Source organism: Hydra viridissima, unplaced genomic scaffold, assembly GCF_058129835.1.
Source record: "Hydra viridissima isolate aposymbiotic clone 2 unplaced genomic scaffold, HvirCarnegie_v1 scaffold_5, whole genome shotgun sequence".
NCBI classification, from domain to species: domain Eukaryota; kingdom Metazoa; phylum Cnidaria; class Hydrozoa; order Anthoathecata; family Hydridae; genus Hydra; species Hydra viridissima.
In genome coordinates, this window is record NW_028324304.1 from 17598495 (window position 1) to 17617673 (window position 19179).

Genomic DNA, 19179 nt, shown 5'->3' on the forward strand with positions numbered 1-19179 from the left:
TGTATAATTCTCAACAGACAAATTAGACGTTCCACGATTAAAATATTTCTCATCGGATTTTTTTTGTTTACCAGTTAAAAGTAAACATTTTAAGATTACCAAAGTATTTTTTGTATATATTCCACAATTAGTTTTAAAATAATACAAAGCTTAAAGTTGAAAATTAGAACACACCTCACGAAGTACATTTTAGCCAATGAAAGCTCAGTGTTCGGTAATGCTATGCCTTATTAAAGTTTTTATTTTTAAAAGAATTGTTCAGGCGACATCATAATGAAAACATAATCGTCATTCGCTAGATAATAGCTTTTTCTTAACTTCAAAGCTTAAATTTAAGAGCGGACAAAATTTATTTAATCGCTAGTAAATAACCAAAGTGACAGTTTGTTTAGGAAGCATAACACAACGTATTTTTATTGCAATAAGTTAAATCAAAACGAAATAAAATTTACAAAATGGTACAAAGAGACCAGCATAAGTACTTGTATAAATCATTCGTTGTATTTTTGATTTTAATAATATTTTTTATCAAGAGTAAGTTTTCTTACGACGCTGTGAACTGCGCTGCAGTAATTGATCGGATTTCTTATAGAAAGATTTGACGTAGTCGTATGCCATCTAAAAATCTTTAACTATTGGTGTGTAATAGCTATAACTTGACATTTTGGCGTTTTATTTTATACTGTTTGTTTTCTTTTTCATACGATGGCACCCGTGTATTTAAGATTCTGCTTAAAACTTACATGCGAATAAAGCTTTTATGCGAATAGCTGAATCGATTAGATTTTATACACCATTATTATTATTTTTTTACTTATGATACCTTAATTTATAAAATGTTTTTAACTTCCTGTAATATAAGTGCTGTCCCCTTTCCTGGAATTCTCAGGACTTTATGATTGTTGGAATATTTCATTTCGTTTATATAATTGATAGAATATCACCTGTTGCCATGTCAACCTCGGCGAGATTAGACACCAGTCTGGCCAACGGGATAAGTGGAATCAAGGAGCACATGAAAGTAATGCAGGGAAATATCAAAGAGTTGAATGACAAGGCCGACGGATTCGAAAAGCAAACATTGGAAGTCAAGAAAATCTCCCAAATAAATTATCAAAAGAGGATGAGTTTACGTGATCGAATTTCAGAAAAAGAAGAAGATTTAAGGAAATGCTTAGAAAAACTGAAAGACACATCTAAGAGAGTAGAGGAAAGAAACCTTTTTCTTGAAGAATCAAAGAAATTCCACATATCGCTCAAATCTGTTACTCCTGACGAAGGAAGGGTTGGTGAGTTGGAGGAGAAATTAAAAGTTTACAAAGATGCTTATGGGAAGAGTTTAATGGTAAGTATGCAATGAATTTTTAAAAGATTATGTTTATGTACAAGTAAGCGAATAAAAACTCAAAATGCTATTTCTATCTATTACAACGCTGAAAAAGAATTGGCTGGTATGTTACAGAAGACGCATCAGCCACATTTTTTTTCTAATTAAAAAAAAAAAAAAAAAAGTAATAATAATAATAATGATAAATCTGCTTCTTTCTGTTAAATCACAAAAACAGGAAGTTGATTTGTTGAGTTGAAATCAAAGCAGGAAATTTGATTACATTTTTTTCTTTATTTTATAATTTTTAGATTTTGTTTCAGATATTAAGTATTTCCAAACTGATTTTTTAACCTGATTAAATTTTGATTAAATAATTTTATAGTCGTTTTAATCGTTAATTATTATTATTATTATTATTATTATTATTATTATTATTATTATTATTATTATTATTATTTTTATTATTATTATTATTTTTATTATTATTATTATTATTATTATTATTATTATTATTATTATTATTATTATTATTATTATTATTATTATTATTATTATTATTATTATTATTATTATTATTATTATTATTATTATTATTATTATTATTATTATTATTATTATTATTATTATTATTATGCATTTTTGTAATTTTATATCGTTTATAAACCTTCAGAAATATCAAAAAGCACGAGAATACAAATCCAACTTAGAAGAAAAAGTAGAAATGCTTGAAGGAAAAGCTCACGAAGCAAAAAGACGAGTCGATAAGTTAAAGACAGATCTTGAGTACAATCGGAGAGAAGAAGAACGAAGAGAAAAAGGTCACTTTTTTATTACTAAACGAAATATTAGTTTCAAAGTTGTTAACGGGCACAATTTAAAAAAGAATATTGCGCCAAATAAAATATCGTACGTCTTTATTAAGGTTGCATCGAAGCTATCGACTTGGCGTTTAAATCCGAGAAAACATGTGTAGATCTTGAGAAAAATATGGCTGATGTCATGATCCGAAAAGAAGAGGCGAGTAAGAAAATTGCTATTTTAGAAGCTAAAGTGACGAAAATTGAAACAAATATCGACACCCTGAACAAGGATAGAAGAAAAATGGAAATCGCTTTAAAAGAATACTTACTAAACATCAGAGGCCAAAAAAGTTGAACATTCTTGCAGTGACTTGAGAGGAAATTTTTTTTTATTAAAAGCAAAAATAATTACATTTTTTGTATTACGGAGAGCACGTTTTGAAAAAGGCTTCCGTAAAATTTAAGATAAACGTTTTTTTTAATTGACGCTGTATAACGATTACAGGTTTTTTATTATTTATTGCTAATTAAGTAAATACTGTCAATAATTTTTTTAAAATACCGACGACATTTAATTAAAATACCGACGACATTTAGCTAAATACCGACGACATTTAGCTAAAATACCGACGACATTTAGTTAAAATACCGACGACATTTACTTAAAATTCATTACTGTAATTTGAATGTTTACCAAATAAACTCTTATTTCTATAGATTTTTTTATACATAAAGGGAAGATTGAAACAACGTATTATTATTATTACACCTACAACATATACACCTAAAACACACATACACTTACATATGTAACAAATTACACATGCAAATTAAGTTGTTTACAATCTAAATCTTTTTTACTTCATTTTTTGAAATTTTTAATATCTAAATGTAAATCTTGAATTATAACTTTTATATTCATTATAAATTTTCTTAATAATAAGGATCCAAAACGCTAAATAACAAAATTAAATCTATATTTTATAAGAATTACAATAAATAAGGTATCACCTTATTTTATCATGTCTCCCTTCTTAGTTTATGGAGATATTTACTTGGTAATAGATGAGCTCAATTATGCATTATACAAATAATTATACATTACAGATGTAATTCGAACACTTGAGTCATAGCTTATGTTGATACATATACATAGATTAGTACATATATATACATACATTAATACGCATATATATATATATATATATATATATATATATATATATATATATATATATATATATATATATATATATATATATATACAACAATGTATATATTTACATATAAATATTATGTATTAGATTACTCTTTCCCATCTTTACAGTTATATTAAATAATTCTTTTAATTGTTAATATTTACATACTTTATTGAATCCATATTTGCAATTAAAATATGAACACTGTTAAACTCGAAAAATAAAACCCTGAGAAAGAAAAATTAATCTATTTAAGAAGAAAGCACAATCAGAACACGGTTCAGTGACCAATTTGAATTTTAAAAATGGTCAGATAAACGAGTGAAAATAAATTCAATATATCAAATTCAATAGGTCCAGCAAATTTGTATAGATTCAACTTTTTTTTGAAAAACTTGTATTTGTTTCATGAGAACATAGTTTCTTTTTCGATTAATTTTGGTCTCTGACCAATTTTCAGATTAACAATTTAGAAGTTTTGCTTCAGTAAGAAACTCTTGATAAAAGAGTGAAAGGTTTTTTTCAATCTACAAATTAATCAACTTCTTATATTTCCGAAAAAAACTTTTGTTCTTAGTATTTTCTACCTTACATTACGCACAGCATTTGGAATAATGCATAGTCGAAGATGAGAGTTTAGATATTTCCAGCATTTTTAACCGTCGTGTTTTAGATATTTCGTCCGGATGGGCTTTGACTTAAGTTTTACCATAAAAAATTGCGCGAATTAATGGTAGTGCAGCATTAAAACCAGGGTTGGAATTAAAGAAGCCACCAAGACACCTGTCAAAAAAAAACTCACCAAAAAGTGGGTTTTTTGGGGTTTTTATAAATTTTATTTTAAAATAATAATTATTATTAAAATAAAGTTTCATTGAAAGCCTTTCAATGCATTAATTTTTATGAAAAAGTATTTATGCATTACTTTCGAATTCCTTTATCTTCACCGTTGGTCTCATTTTCTATGCAGATAGCAAATACATCTTTTCCATGCTGTGTTTATATCTCTACAATTGCTTTACTGAGGATTTTTAAGCAATAATCTGCGAAGTTCTTCTTTTTTATGATGGAAAAAACTCTTTTTTCCATCATGAACTGAGCTGGCAATGATTGGATGATTCTGAACGCTTGACCAGCCATTTTGGTAGTTTTGTTCTCATATTCCTTAAAAATCTCAATTGGGAATTTATTGTACAAATCACCCAGCATCCTCTCCTTCTAATTTCTTGTGATTTGGCGCAATATATTTAGGCGGCAGAAGTGAGCAAAGCTCTTGAAACTCTCAATTGAATAAAATGATAATGGTTGAGCTGAAGAAGAAGCGAGCAACCTGCTAATCTAAAGAATCTTTCTGATAGGTGGATGCTTTAGCAATATAGTTGTTCAGATTAGAAGGTTACAACTTACATGCTTGAGTTGAGGTTGAAACTGGACAGAAACCAACACATTCGACATATCTGAAGCAGTAGAAGTACCACTAATACTGGTTAATTGATTACACTCAATGATTACACTTACCAAACTTAGAAACTTCCTCTCACTCACATCCTCTATATCACCCACTTAAAAATGGCATCATTTTTTTTTAATTATGCATAAAGTTTTAGAACATTTTATAAAGGTCTCCAAAGATTCAATTTATGTCGAAATCTAAAATGATCATTTTTAGATTGATCAAAATTATGAATAAAAATACTGTAGTTTTAACCACACACACACCCCCCCCCTCCCAAAAAAAACAAAAAACAAACAAACAAAAAAACCCACTGGGCTGGGTTTTATCAAAAATACTGGATTTTTTCCAACCTTGACTAGATTCTAAAATAGTTACTTTTTAATGCGCATTAATACCTATAATTTTAACACTTTGGCGCAAGATACAGCGAATCACTTTTAATATATTGGGTGGTGCTACATCTTTGTCTGTTGGTATTGGAAGAAGGCAACCATTATCTAACTTCCATGCCCATTCTTTAGAATCCAAGTTGAAAGATTCATCTAGCATTTTCCATTCAACAACTTGTAGGTGAACTCTAAGGCCATGAAAATAAGCAGCACGGTATGTGGGTGGTAACTTTTCTGGCTTAATAATTCCTTCACAAACCATTTGTTTATATTTTAAATACCTAAGAAAAATACTATGAAAATATGAGACTTTCTAAATCTAAATGAGTGACTTAAATCCACAAAATTATAACTAAACTTTCAAATAACAACCGCATTTTCCTTAACGAAGTTTTTGCATTTCCACCAAAAAGTTCAATGAAAGCCCTTACTGCAGATTCTCCAACTTCTTTTTTGGTTGCCCAGTAATCCGAAATAATTTCAGATACTGATTGTACATTATTCGATTTTTGCAGTAATTTTAAAAAACTAGGTTTTCCTTTTCCCAGTATTGAAGATGTCGAGTCACATCCTGACCATGCGTGAACAAATAACAGATGTTCTTTAAAATCCATTACTCGAGATTGAGCGTCTTTAATACTCTAGAGTTTTTTCTTTCTTTCTTGATAAAAAAAAATCTCATTTAATTCATCTTTCCAACGATACATTAGCATAACTGCTATATCAGTATCATCAGCAACAACAACGCGTGGTGAAATTTCCTTTGCAACTTCCAACGATTTAGAGACAATTTTCGTGTCAGCATCCCCTTTGCAAATATATACTTCATATCCATCTCGTTTAAGGTAATCTTACAAAAGCAAAATTAATTGTGCATTGTTGTGTGAATTCGATAGAAAAAAACCTTGTGAGTACGGAACCTGATTATTTTCTCTTATAACAAGATTTTGGGAAGAACCTTTGCATTTTCTTCTGATGTGTTCATTAGATTTAATTGAAGATTTCTTATCATAACCATCAAATATAATATAAGTGGTGGCATAATTTTGTCTTATATAGCTGATGTAGGTCTCAACAACTTCTACAAACCTCATACCTTTGTTCCAAAGAACTCTGTGGAGTAAGGAACCTCCATCAAGGACATATTTGCAAAAACTGACATTTGTACTTGGTTTAATTTCGTCGTCAGGAAGAATCACTTTGCGCAAAGATGATTTGTTTGCTTTCAGCATTAGGTTATTTTTAAATAATGGGTGTGGGAGATGAGTAAGCTAATAATCAAAATATAGTTCAACGTCATCCTCTCTTTCTGCAATTGCTGCAAGTCTATTAAAAAGGAGTGTTGGATCAACACAACAATCAGTTTGTTTGTCTAGTTTTACGCTATTGGTCAAAACATCTAAAGAAAAAAACGTATTCTTCTTTTTAAACTTTGCTTCATTGAACTTAAGGCCGTTGAGAAATGTTTGTAGACGAACACCTATGTTCTCAGCCTCGTCACAATTGACAAGATCTTCACCATTGACTGATACAAGACCCGTAGATAATGAATTTAGATTTCTATCGACAGTATTGAATGGATTTCTTACAGAAAACCAGTCATAAAACAACTCACAATGTTCATAATCACATACTAATCTTTTAATACCCATTTCTTTATTGCTTTCGGTAAATCCGATGTCAAATCCAAATAATTTATGCATTGCTTCATGAACACTTGCAGAATAACAGATGCTAATTGTCCATAGGTTGCGTACATTTTCATCAAATCCTCTACCTCTAGTTAAACCACCATTGCATTTTATAGACCGCATCAGGGTCTGCTCTATTACAAGATCAGAAGATAGGCCAGCCCAATACCTTTCAGATCGGCGGACTGCGTGACGACCATCTAAAAATTGTTGATGTAACCATGGATTCGTTTCTGAAAGGTATTGCATTTCTTGCAAATAAAACCTGGAGCACTTGGCATAGTTTGAATGCCCTGATGCGGCAAATAAGTTTAGCATTTTTGAGATTGTTTGAAGATGCAAGTACCAGTTTCAAGTTCTCTCTGCAAATAAAAATTCCTTTATGATAGTAATATAGTACATGTACAAGATCCATTATTTTTTTTTTCAAATGTAAAAACTTTTACTACACGTAACGTTTAACTTGTAAGTTTTACTTTTCCATATAATAGTTTCAATATAATAAGACACAACCTTTTTTCGGAGTAAAACTAAATTATCCATTCATACAAAATGTTTCATTGAAAACTTTTTTTATGAAAGCAAAAGAAATGATTAAGTTTTTCGCAGTAAAAATTTTCTTTTGAAAACAAAAAATCGAATGAAGTTTTGCGCGGCATTCACTTTTCACACTTTTACACTTTTTAAACGTAAATAACTTAAAAAATAATTGCTTTCAAGTCATAGTTCTTATATAAATATTGATCAGCATAAAATTCTCAATTCAACGATATATAATTAATGATATTTTGGTGTTGTCAAAATTAGCCTATTTTTTGCCCCAATTCGCCCCAAAAGTGAAGTTCCCGTAGCGCAATCAACGGGGCTTTTTTTACGCTCATCCAGAGACTGTCTACTTCCTCTGTGCAAAGTTTCAGCTTTATACTATTTTTGTTCGGGTCAACTTGCAATTCTCTCCTACTATTATGCCAGTGGTTCCAAACCTTTTCTTACCCGTTCCCCAAATTATATATCATAAAATCTCCATGGACCCCTTTGCAATTAAAAATTATTACAAGGCGAACATTTTAATATTGTAATTTTTATTCATCAGGACAATATTTTATTCAAGGTATTTTTTAATTGAATAGACTATCTATGACCCAAAAACATTTTATCTTAGTTGATATATGATACAAAAACTGGTCAATGTGAATTCTGGCACTGCTTACCAGCAATTAATATCTGAAAATTCGGCTTAGTTTTTGATAGAGCACATCTAATAACCGCATCAATTTCAAGTCTATTTCTTTTTTTGGTTTTTATAGATAACATGGCTGAAAACCCTGCTTTGCACAAGTATGATGTTGAAAAAGGAATAAGGGCTTTAAGTGCAATTGTTGAACACAATGGATATGAATTCCTCATTTTCAACCAGAAGTTATTTAATGGTGTTATTTTGAAGTGATCCTTAGCAGTGGTGTCATTCTTTAACTCTATAAATTCTTCTTGTGCTTCCTCATTCACATTTTTCACATCACAGGAAAATGGTGATATAATTACTTCACTGCTCAAAAGGTTCACATCTGGAAAATAGTTACCAAATTCATTAATCAAACTATCTAGCTGACAAAGTATTTCTATCTTTATAACTTTGGGAAGCATGTTATTTCCAATTACAATATTTAAATTTTGAAACATTATCAAATTTCCATTATTAATTCTAGTCTTATACAGTTTGAGCTTTTCAATAAATGCCTTCAGTTTATCCAAGTGTGTAATGACATTAGCATTTTTGCCTTGAAGTTGCAAATTTAACTTGTTAAAATAACCCACAATGTCCACAAGATAAGCAGTTGTTATTTCAAAATTGTCAAATTCAAAATATTCTACCAGTCCACTTTTCATTTGACATAAAAATTCTTTCACTTCATTTCTAGTCCACATTCCAAATGTTGTGTGGTTCAAAATGGAAACGAGTGTACAGGCTCTCTAAATTGTTGTAAAACAAATCAACTTGAATAAAACAGTGTACGCCAACTACATTTGGAGCAATCTCTTTTACCCTAGTCTGCAATCCAGACTTACAACCCATCATGGCAGGAGCTCCTTCAGTAGTAATTCCTAACAAATATTTCCATTGTAATTGATTGTCATTGAAAAACTGTTTCATAATTTCCATAATATCAGCTGCTTTTGTTGTTGTTTCAAGGAAAGAAGAGAACAAAAATTCTTCTTTGAATTTATTATTGTGAATATACCTACAAAATACAATTAATTGTGCCATTGAACTTACATCTGTGGACTCATCCAACTGAATAAAAAAATATGGTGATTATTTAATTTCATTAATAACATTTTCTTTAATAATCGATGAAATGTCAGTTAGCCTTCATTTGACTGTATTATATGATAAAGATATATTATCTATCTTCTTTACAGCTTCTTCTCCAAATAATAATCTAACAATTTCTTTTGTACATGGAAGTATAACTTCTTCAGTCAATGTCTGAGCTTTTTTCTTCTGTGCTATTATATATTAAGCCTTGTAAGATGCTTCTACTATATTCTGTTGAGTTTGGTGAATAACCCCAGTTTTATCCAACTTACATATATTCAGTGATTTAAATTTTCTTTTGAAAAAATCAGAATCTTTTGTTCGAAGATCAGGATGGCACTTATTCAAATGAATAGCAAGCTTTGAGGGTTTCATAGAGTCATTTCCTAGTACTTTATAACAAATAATACACTGTGTAGCAAATGGTTTCTTTTAGCATGTAGGTAAAACCATATTTCATGTATTCATCTGAAATGACCTTTTTTTACTTTTAGACATCTAAAGAATTTTAAAAATAATATAAAATAATGTAATATATTAACTCGAGATTCGTATAGTTCATTTGAGAGTAGTATATTCTCGACTATTCAAATAAAATAATTCAAATTACTTTCTTTCGAACCAATCAGTTAGGAAAAATATTTTTACCATAAGATAATTTTATATAGCATTTAAAATTTACAGATGTAAGAATAATATAAAGTAATTATTGTTTTATTGTGGTCCGCAAGTCATAGACAGTTAACGTTGAATTGGCTTACACAGATTTTTTGCAACATATGTTGTCTAGCATGAATTACATTTTGAATTTAAGATTTGTTTCTTTAAAACAGAAAAATATCAAAATTAAAATTCAATAACTCAAATTTATTTTGAATTTACAATTACCTTGTGGTCCTTTTCAAAAGTTTACATGGACCCCCAGGGGTCCATGGACCACCGGTTGGGAACCACTGCATTATACGAACAAAAATATCCAGATTATCCTGTTAAATATAAATTTTACTTAAAATATTTCCAGGAAAATTTTAGCTTATCATTTGGTAGAAAGCAAATTGATGTCTGTGAACTGTGTGAAGAGTTAAAGATTAAACTAAAAAATCCACATATTAATGAAAATGCAAAAAGAGTCTATCAAGCAGATATTGAGATCCATAAAAGACAAGCAAATAAGTTTTACAAAAAAATACAGGAAGTAGAAACTAAGTGCAAGAATGATCCGAATGTGTATGGGATTGCATTTGATTTTATGCTAAATTTGCCACTTCCACATATCCCTGTCCAGGAGATTTTTTATCTACGTCAATTATGGCTATATGAGTTTTGCATATATGATCTTAAAACAGGTAAATCAGTATTTTATTCTTATTGTGAAGGAGTTGCTAACAAAGGTCCCAATGAAGTATGTACTTTTGTACTGGATTATATTAAAAAATATATTGGTAATGATGCCAAAGAACTATTTTCAGATGGTTGTGCTGACCAAAATCGGAATCATGCCATGGTCCGGTTTCTTTTATCACTGGTAGCTGAATTAGGTAGCAATATAAATGAGATCCAATATTACATACCCAAACGAGGTCACTCATTCCTGCCAAATGATAGAATATTTGGAATAGCGAAAAGACATATTCGAAAGAATGACAGGATTTACACACCAACTGAGTATGAAAATCTTATAGCTGGGGCTAACGAAAACTTTGAAATAAGAAGGCCTAAAACTGAAGATATTATTGACATAAAAAAATGGTGGCCCAACCATTATAAGAAACTAGTGCTATCTGTGGATTCCTATGGCAAAGGAATACCCAAGGACAAAAAAGTAACTTTTGGTATTTCTAAAGTGTCACATTTTACCTTCTCTAAAACCACACCTGGTCTAGTGACAACACGTGAATCCATAGATTGCTTAGCCAGTCATGATTTCCAGCTCTTACAAAGGATGGGTACCAAGCCATCCTTAATATCAAGTAATACTCCTGCATATGCTGGGAAAGTGCCAATCAATGAAAAAAAATATCAGACTTGAAAAAAATAGAAAAATATATTCCATATTCAATAGTAGAGTATCAAAACTTCTATACAGAAGTTTTTGCATTGCCAACAACTTTAACAAACAATGAATATCAAGAAATAAAAGATGATTAACTAAAGATTTTTCTTAAAGTCATTGGATTTGTACGTAAAAAAAAGAATTCATTTTGAAAAAGGGATTAGTCCAGAAGTTTAAGTTAAAAAAATCTGTATGATTTATATATTTTTTAAATAAAGTTCACAAAAGCTCTATATGTTTTTTATTTATCTACTCCTATATTTAGTTTTATAAGCACCGTAGACTTTTTTGATAAGAAACATATTTTTGTTAATCCTGAAAAGTTTTAATTAACGGACATGTGTCCTTTTCGAAATGACGAGTTCAATTGACTGCAGCTGAAGAATTTTAACTAGCAGTTAAAATTAAAAAACAAAATATTTTATCTGATCAACTAAAAGAAACTTTGTTAATAAAATGAACGGGTTAACAAAGAACTGAGTTTGACATTAAAGAATCTGTCAAATAGCAAAAAGGTTTTGTATCAACATAAAGAGAAATCTGTTATTAGATTAACTATATTAGATCTTTTAAAATGCTTCCAGGTGATCAATACAGTAAAAAATGTCACTATATCAGCAAAATAAAGATTGCATTCTAAAGAACTTTGCTGAAAAATTAAAAATCTAACAGAACAAGCAATTTTACACATTGCACGTGCAAATTTTTTTATGCAGCACTTAAAAAAAGATAAGACAACCTTTCTCAAAGCAAAATTACTTTTCAAAATTATCAGAGCATGAAAAAAAATATAAAAATTTGTAAAAGATGGGTACGCTATTACTTGTGCTTCTCGTTTCTTTCTTTATTAACGCGATGCTTCTCGCTTCCTTCGTGATCACGAACAGCTGCTTCATGCTGGTTTTTCAGCAAACTATGCCTTTCTATCGCATCCGCATGTCTTCGGATGGCATCTTTGTGAAACTTTATTTCGTCATCATGATATAAACTCTGCTCTTGATGCTCGCGTTTGATCTTTGCTAACAACTCGGCTTCCTAAAGAAGAAATCCCATTTTGTATTTAACACATTGGATAAGTTTATAGTTTTGTTGACAAACTTTCAGTTGTAAAAGCCAGAAAATATTGTTGACTCGATGAACGTAAGATAACTTCCTGTATGGCTAAAATATTTCTAAAAGTTCTGTCTTGCTTTTAGTTTGACTAAACTATATGAAGATGATTAATTGTTAAGATCATTTTATCATAATCTTATAAAACATACCTACATAAAATCCAAATTGTTTCACGTGGAAAGTTTTTTAAGCTTTATTACTTAAAAAAATACAGGTTTAGAAGACGTCAGCAACAGTATATAATTCTGTGTCTTTTGAAATAATCCTCTTTTCAAAATTAATTATGTTACAGCCCTAGTATCATAAATTTTTACTGGAAAGTCTTGACCAAAAAGCATCAATTAGTCAAGCTTAATTATTAGCATAATGTGAGCAAGCTATTAGACTGAAATACAAAATTATAATTGTGAAAATTTGAGACTTAAGACAGTTAATTAAACATGACCAAATGTTTTTATACTTTTAAAGCCTGTGGTCTACTCAAAAGTGGGATTCATTTGACATTTGATAATTATTATCAAGTTATTTAAAAAAAAAAAAAAAAAAAAAAAAAAAAAAAAAAAAAAAAAAAAAAAAAAATGAAAAAATGGATTCAATAAGTTATTTTATTCCATTTTTTAAGTTATGGTTTATTCCAGGTTCTTGATGGACCTGGAAGAGACAATAACTTAAAAAATGGAATTTTTTTCACTTCATTGTTTGAATAAATAGTTGGTATCGGATCAAGATCATAAATAAGATTGGTAATTCAAAAACTTCGTTTCAAATTTTAGAAAAACTACTTGTAGAAAAAAAGGTAATTTGATTAAATCAACTTTAAGTTTTTCAGTAACCTGTTATACAGGGTTAAGAGATAAACAGGGCATCTAGGATTGTGAAACAGTTTATCTAGAATGCTTTTAAAATATTTAAGACTACCTGTATTAAAAGAAGGGGATGGCTCTTTTCTATTCTTAGCTAATTCTATTTAGTCCTCTCTTGATTATTGGTAGAATCCCTTTTACTGAGTCCAAAATTCCTGAATAGTGTTCTTTGTATTAGATTTCTTGTCTTTGTTTTATATTCTCTTAAGATAAGCCCATATTTAAGAACACCTCTTAAAGTTAACAAACCTGACTTAAACAACGTTCCAGGTCCAATGAAACATTTTTATTGCACTTAACAGCATTTCTTGTTGTGTGAACCATTATTAAAGGGATCGCATAAGACATGATAATTTGGATAACAATAAAAAGCAAGACTTTATACTTCCAAAAAAATTATTTCTCAACCAACTTTGATTTGGATTCTAAATTTGTATACAATGGGGCAAAAAGCTGATTTAGCTTTTTTTTTTTAATTAAATGGTGCCATGGGGAAAAAGTGATGGAACTGCACATAACTATCCCCTTCAGAGAAATTCAACTTTTAAGGCTGAATGGTGATTTTTTTATCATCAACTAAAATTTAAAAAACTACCATTTTTACTCACATATGAACATAAACATGAGAAAAATCGTTTGTACTGATTCACTAGCTTACTCAGAATGAAAACTGATACCTTTCATTTTGACTTGTTGCATGAAGCTTATGTGTCTCTGAGATTTTAATGCTTTAGTATATATTTCAGTATGGAAACCTTTTTGGAAAATGAACCACCCTTCTGTCCATCTACTTAGTGTGAAGAAACATCACCATGGATCTCTCCAGCACATTTAAAGCTCTTGGCAGGGCAAAATATCAAATAAATGCATAGAAAAACTCAGGAATGAGCAAAGCTTCAAGCTATTTTAATTTGCACATGAAGCATCACTGATGAGCAGCATCTTCAACCTCTAACCTAATATCAATAAAGAGATAAACAACCTTACTAATGGGTGAAAAAGCAAAAACATTGTAAATTGGAGACAGGAGTAGCAAAAAAAAAGGGAAACCATTGCAAGCAGGTACTTCTATGTTATGACAACTTCCTTCAGCCTTTAAAAATATTTGCCAAAATATTGCAACTCATCAATCAAATTAAAGCTTCTTTGTCACATAAAGTTATTCAAATCCAAGAAGTGTATTGAAATCTCAAAGACACCTAAGGAAAGGTATTGGTTTTTATACTGAGCAAGAAAGTCAGCACATCACAACTTTTTGTAGGGACAGAATTCCAGTGTCTCCAAATCATGATCAGCTTGAGCTGGTCTTTTAAAACCAGTCATTAAATATAAGTGAAATAAAATGTACAAGTGAATTAAAATGTTAAGACAAATATTTTGCGCTAAAACATAAAGAAATTTTTTAGTTTGTGTACAAATTAATTGATTTCATACCTTATAAAACACAAAAACATTAATCAAGCCTAAATTTAAAATTAAATAACAAAGGCTTTAAATAAAATAAAAATATTTTTATAAATTGTATTAACTGCAGGAAAAACATAACAATTCATTCCTCAATATGAGAGCAGAAATTAAGTTTCAAATTTTCAAGGTATACTTGATTTCAAATCAAACTTTTTTAGTTATATATCAACATAACTTCATCACATATTTAAGAATTATTACTAGAAAAGTTCAAACTCAGCTTTCTCTCATTAACCTAGACTTTTATATATGCAAATTTAACCCTAGTGGCAGTCTTGATGGATTATATATATTTTTCTTTCTAACATAATCCACCTTTAACTTAGGAGTGTATTATGAGTGTTTTCAGTCAACTAACAGATTTTTACTACTTATTTTTTAAAGATTGTATTTGCTTTCTAATAAACTTAATCATATTTTAAGTTCCTTTAATGAAGCACTTTAAAAAACTGAATGAAGCACAACAAAAGAACTTTAAAAACATATCACATTTAAAGAACCTAAAATATAATTAAACTTTGTTTGAAAGCAAATACAATCTGCATAATACAAACAATATTACTTATAACAATAACTCACAATTACAAGCTCATTTGAATTGTTTGAAGCATTTTTTGTGCTTTTATAATACTTATATATATATAAAAATCTCTCTATATAACTTTTTCATTTTTAATATATATTACAACTATACCAAATACAAGTAAACGAACAACTCTAATTTTTCCACCAAAAACTAAACTTGTGTGTTGATTTCCATCTAATATTACTAGAGATTGCTAATTTTTTAATTTGATTTAACTTTATGTTTTTGTCTTATATGAAGGTTGCAATAGTTTTTCAATTGTATAATTTAAGAGCCATATGAATTACAACCTGCTTGCAGAAAAAAGTGCATAAACTTTTTTTTAGATGTGGCATTGCTGGTTTTACAAAAGTGGTGTTCATATACAGTTATGTAAGTAAGTTTTAGCCCACTTATTAAAAGTCATGTTTTTTAAACATACTTTCTAGTTAGTCTAGTTTTTTTCTGTATTTTTGTGTTTAAAGTGTTAAAATAGGTAAAATTCCACAACTGGAACAAAAGAAATTATTGTCCTTCTATGAAGAAGGCTTTTTCAATGACAAATTGTCCAAAAAAAACAAAACATTCAAAGATGGCCATTAAAGAAATTTATAAAAGAAAATTTAAAAACACACAACCTCTTGAGGATAAAACTTAAAGTGAATGACCTTCCAAAAATGGCTTACAAAACATGACATAAAGTGTTTAAAAATGGCTTACAAAACATGACATAAAGTGTTTAAAAAATGTGTCTCTACAAAATAGAAAAAAAAAACCCACTAGTGAACTGACCAAGACATTCAAGTTGTGACTAGTACCAACATTTCCTCATCTAGCATTCAAGGACATTTACTAAAAGCTGGGTTAAGAGGGTGTGTTGCAGTTTGAAAGCCATAGGCATAGAAAGGGACAGAAAAAAAGAAAAAAGATTTAAACATGCAAAACATCATAATAATTGGATGAAAGAAACTTTAAAAGGTGTAATATACACAGATGAACGGATGAATAATTTGAATTGATTGGTAGCAGATGGTAGTATGTAAGAAGGGTTGGAGAAGCTTATTGCCCTGATTGTCTACATCCAACAATCAAGCATGGGGGAGGTTCTGTTCTAGTTTAGGGTTGTATTTCATCATCTAGAGTATGGTGATTTAATCAAAATTGATGGCAAACTGACAGGAGAACGATATATGGAAATACCTTCTGGAATGAGACTAATTGGTAATAATTTCATTATACAGCAAAACAATAACTCCAGACATTGTTCCCATGTGGTAAAAAAATATTTACAGGACATGTGTGGACAAAGTATTGAACTAGCCTCCTCAAACTCCAGAGATTTGAACATTATTGAAGATTTGAACATGTTTGGGATTGTTTGGATAAAAAAATATCAAATGTAACCCCAGAAATGTCAAAGAGTGTTTCCAAATATTAAAAAGGAAGTAAGTTAATATTCCACAAAATTTCATTACAAGTTTATATGAATCAATTTCCAGGAAAATCACTTCTGTAATCAATGCAAAAGACAGATTTAAGAAATATGATTTTTTTTTTCTTTTTGTATTAAATTTAATCAAATTATTTTAGATATTTTGTTTGTAATACAATATGGCATTGATTTTTTTAATCTAATAAATCCTTCATACTTTTAAGAAAAAATCAAAAATAATTGTAAAATTATGGTGGGTTAAAACTTATTCATAGTACTGTATGTGATATGTAAATATGTATCTAATTTGTACAAGTTTTCTCAACATCTTATCAAAAAAGCTCACTTGTTTTTTAAAATACTGGTCTTCATGTGCAGCCTCCATTTTGCCAAAAGAACCACCAGCTTCTCTGCGAAAATTAAAATATACAATTATATAACACAGTATACTAGATAACAATCTTTTTTAGCAGGAAAAAGTATTAAACATTTTATGAAGAGTATAAACACTTTAAAACTTTGAGATTTTACATTGTATATTTTTATAGTTAGTAATATCAGATAAAAAAAATATACCTAATAGTTCCTCCTGAACCACCGCCCTGTAACAAAAGTAAAAATAAAATAAAAAAAAAAAAAAAAAAGAGAGAAAAGCTTAAGAACTAAATTTAAGACATTTAACCCTTTCAGAACCAGTAATGCTTAAAAACTTCATTGAAATCTTACATGATCTAAACAAGTCAATGTAAATTTCAGATTGTGATGTTTCACCTTCTAATACAGACTATTTCAAACAATATCACACTTTGAAAGCTTTCTAATGTACACTTTTAGATAAATTTGAGAAGAATAAACTATTCTTGAAAAACTTCTAATTCTTGCTCAAAATAGGCTGGTTCTGAAAGCGTTAAAAGCAACTTAAACATTTCAGATAATTAAATCATTTTATTTTAATTAACTGCTTTAAATTTAAATAACCATCCTTCTTAAGCTGAAGACCACACTATAGATCATGATTTAAAAGTAAAAACTATTTTAAACTCATAACCAATATTCGAAAAACATTTTGTAACTCTGTTATAAATAAGCAAAGGTATAGGAGGGAAAAACGAAGGCACTTGGAAAAAAACTATTAAAAGCATAAAAAAAAAATTTTCACAAGTTAGAAAAGTTAATTAATACCATTTTCTACTTTTATCATCTATAAATCAGCTATTAAAATTATTAATTAAATCAGCAATTTACAACAGACCTAATTCATAAATTTATTTGTGAATTATTTACCATTTATATATAATTTTCTTTTAATTTTATCTCAAAAAATTTAACTATTTCTATCACATTAAAAATCATAATTATTAATTTAAGAAGTTAACCTTCCCAGCACCTGAGCCAACTTCGCCACCAGAGAGTAGTCGACATGAGTAAGGAATGACTAGCTTCCTGCAAGAGTGTCGTAGGGCCGCCATTTTGAAAATAAAATGTACGTATATTAAACAAGTTACGTACGAAAATCACTTAAAAAGAGTCTGAGGATTAGTGTCCTGTACGTGAACGAGTTAGTCTCGCTAACTAAAAACTCAGAGCAATCGAATTCGAATTTGTCTAAGTCGAATACCGGTTACACTTTTAGTCAATTTGGTAAAGTCATTTTTTTCAAACTTATTTTCAAAAGTCGTACAAAATCGAATTCAATTATCTAAGTTCTACCAAAATCAAACCAAATTAAATTATCCACTTTACCCAAAACTTATACTATCCAAATACCAAATAACAAAATCAATTTAAACTAAAAGTCAATTTATTTTTTGCCTATTAAAGGCTCAGCCAATTTAAAATTTAAAATTTCAATAAAAAGATGTAAATCATAAATAACAATGTATAAAATATTTTTCCTACTTAAAACACGATTTCAAAAAAAAGCTCCAAAAGAACAATCGTAGAGAAATCTCATTGAGAGGCTACTTCAAATTGAGGCCACGTCAAATTTGGAGTAAGGATCAGCCGCTTGTCTCTTGGCAGTGTTTTTGACCCATTTTCCCTTAGAAGTGGAGAGTGGGACAAAAGGACTAATTAGTTCTAGGCTAACCTAATCTTTACTTTCTCAGCTTTCCTCTGGTGGCTTAACTTCTTTTCTAGCCTGTGAACTTCCGACCATGAACTGCTCTGGGTTTTAATATTGCCTATCAGTCACATGTGAGTAAATAGATTATAGTTCTGGTTGACGAATCACGGTATCTCAATGGCCTTAGTGCTCAAACATGTACTCTCAGGGCCGCCGAGAGCCTCCAAGCCACCCGGGACGAAACCTTTTTTGGCGCCCTTAGATTTCGCTTCATGTATATACTTAGCATAGAAGCAAAAAAGTACATTATGCCTTTATAGCTACTTTAACTTTATTTCATTTTTTGCTAACTAACCGCAGCATAAACAATTCCTAATTTAAATAAAATTTTCGAGCCTTTTTCGAGGCAAAATTATAAATTACTTCATCATATGACAAT

The 19179-nt window shown here is 29.4% G+C and overlaps 3 protein-coding genes and 1 pseudogene across 3 annotated transcripts; 2 read left to right on the forward strand and 2 right to left on the reverse strand.

Annotated features, from left to right (window-relative positions):
* The first annotated feature begins 543 nt into the window (after positions 1–543).
* Positions 544–2846, forward strand: LOC145189452 (uncharacterized). Its single transcript, XM_090088271.1, has 3 exons — positions 544–1345; positions 2001–2148; positions 2253–2846. The coding sequence occupies exons 1-3, from the start codon at positions 896–898 to the stop codon at positions 2483–2485; spliced, it is 831 nt and encodes a 276-aa protein (XP_089944397.1). The 5' UTR covers positions 544–895; the 3' UTR covers positions 2486–2846.
* Positions 2847–8050: 5204 nt separating this feature from the next.
* Positions 8051–9557, reverse strand: LOC149889076 (protein ZBED11-like). Its single transcript, XM_090089179.1, has 4 exons — positions 9455–9557; positions 9246–9373; positions 8910–9158; positions 8051–8836 (listed from the first exon to the last, which is right to left on the reverse strand). The coding sequence occupies exons 1-4, from the start codon at positions 9555–9557 to the stop codon at positions 8051–8053; spliced, it is 1266 nt and encodes a 421-aa protein (XP_089945305.1).
* Positions 9558–10095: 538 nt separating this feature from the next.
* On the forward strand, positions 10096–11330 carry LOC145189207 (uncharacterized; annotated as a pseudogene).
* Positions 11331–11778: 448 nt separating this feature from the next.
* Positions 11779–18204, reverse strand: LOC145189243 (uncharacterized). The gene is made up of 4 exons (XM_090088353.1): positions 18052–18204; positions 17252–17277; positions 17022–17085; positions 11779–12270 (listed from the first exon to the last, which is right to left on the reverse strand). The coding sequence occupies exons 1-4, from the start codon at positions 18142–18144 to the stop codon at positions 12055–12057; spliced, it is 399 nt and encodes a 132-aa protein (XP_089944479.1). The 5' UTR covers positions 18145–18204; the 3' UTR covers positions 11779–12054.
* Between the last annotated feature and the right edge of the window lie 975 nt (positions 18205–19179).

Coding starts and splice junctions, on each gene's coding strand:
- LOC145189452 (XM_090088271.1), top strand. CDS start 896: ATGATTGTTGGAATATTTCATTTCGTTTATATAATTGATAGAATATCA. Junction 1,346..2,000: donor CTTATGGGAAGAGTTTAATG/GTAAGTATGCAA, acceptor ATAAACCTTCAG/AAATATCAAAAAGCACGAGA. Junction 2,149..2,252: donor AGAAGAACGAAGAGAAAAAG/GTCACTTTTTTA, acceptor GTCTTTATTAAG/GTTGCATCGAAGCTATCGAC.
- LOC149889076 (XM_090089179.1), bottom strand. CDS start 9,557: ATGAAACCCTCAAAGCTTGCTATTCATTTGAATAAGTGCCATCCTGAT. Junction 9,159..9,245: donor TATCTTTATCATATAATACA/GTCAAATGAAGG, acceptor TTTTTTATTCAG/TTGGATGAGTCCACAGATGT. Junction 8,837..8,909: donor AGTCTGGATTGCAGACTAGG/GTAAAAGAGATT, acceptor ACAACAATTTAG/AGAGCCTGTACACTCGTTTC.
- LOC145189243 (XM_090088353.1), bottom strand. CDS start 18,144: ATGGCGGCCCTACGACACTCTTGCAGGAAGCTAGTCATTCCTTACTCA. Junction 17,278..18,051: donor TTGGCTCAGGTGCTGGGAAG/GTTAACTTCTTA, acceptor CTTTTGTTACAG/GGCGGTGGTTCAGGAGGAAC. Junction 17,086..17,251: donor GGTTCAGGAGGAACTATTAG/GTATATTTTTTT, acceptor TAATTTTCGCAG/AGAAGCTGGTGGTTCTTTTG.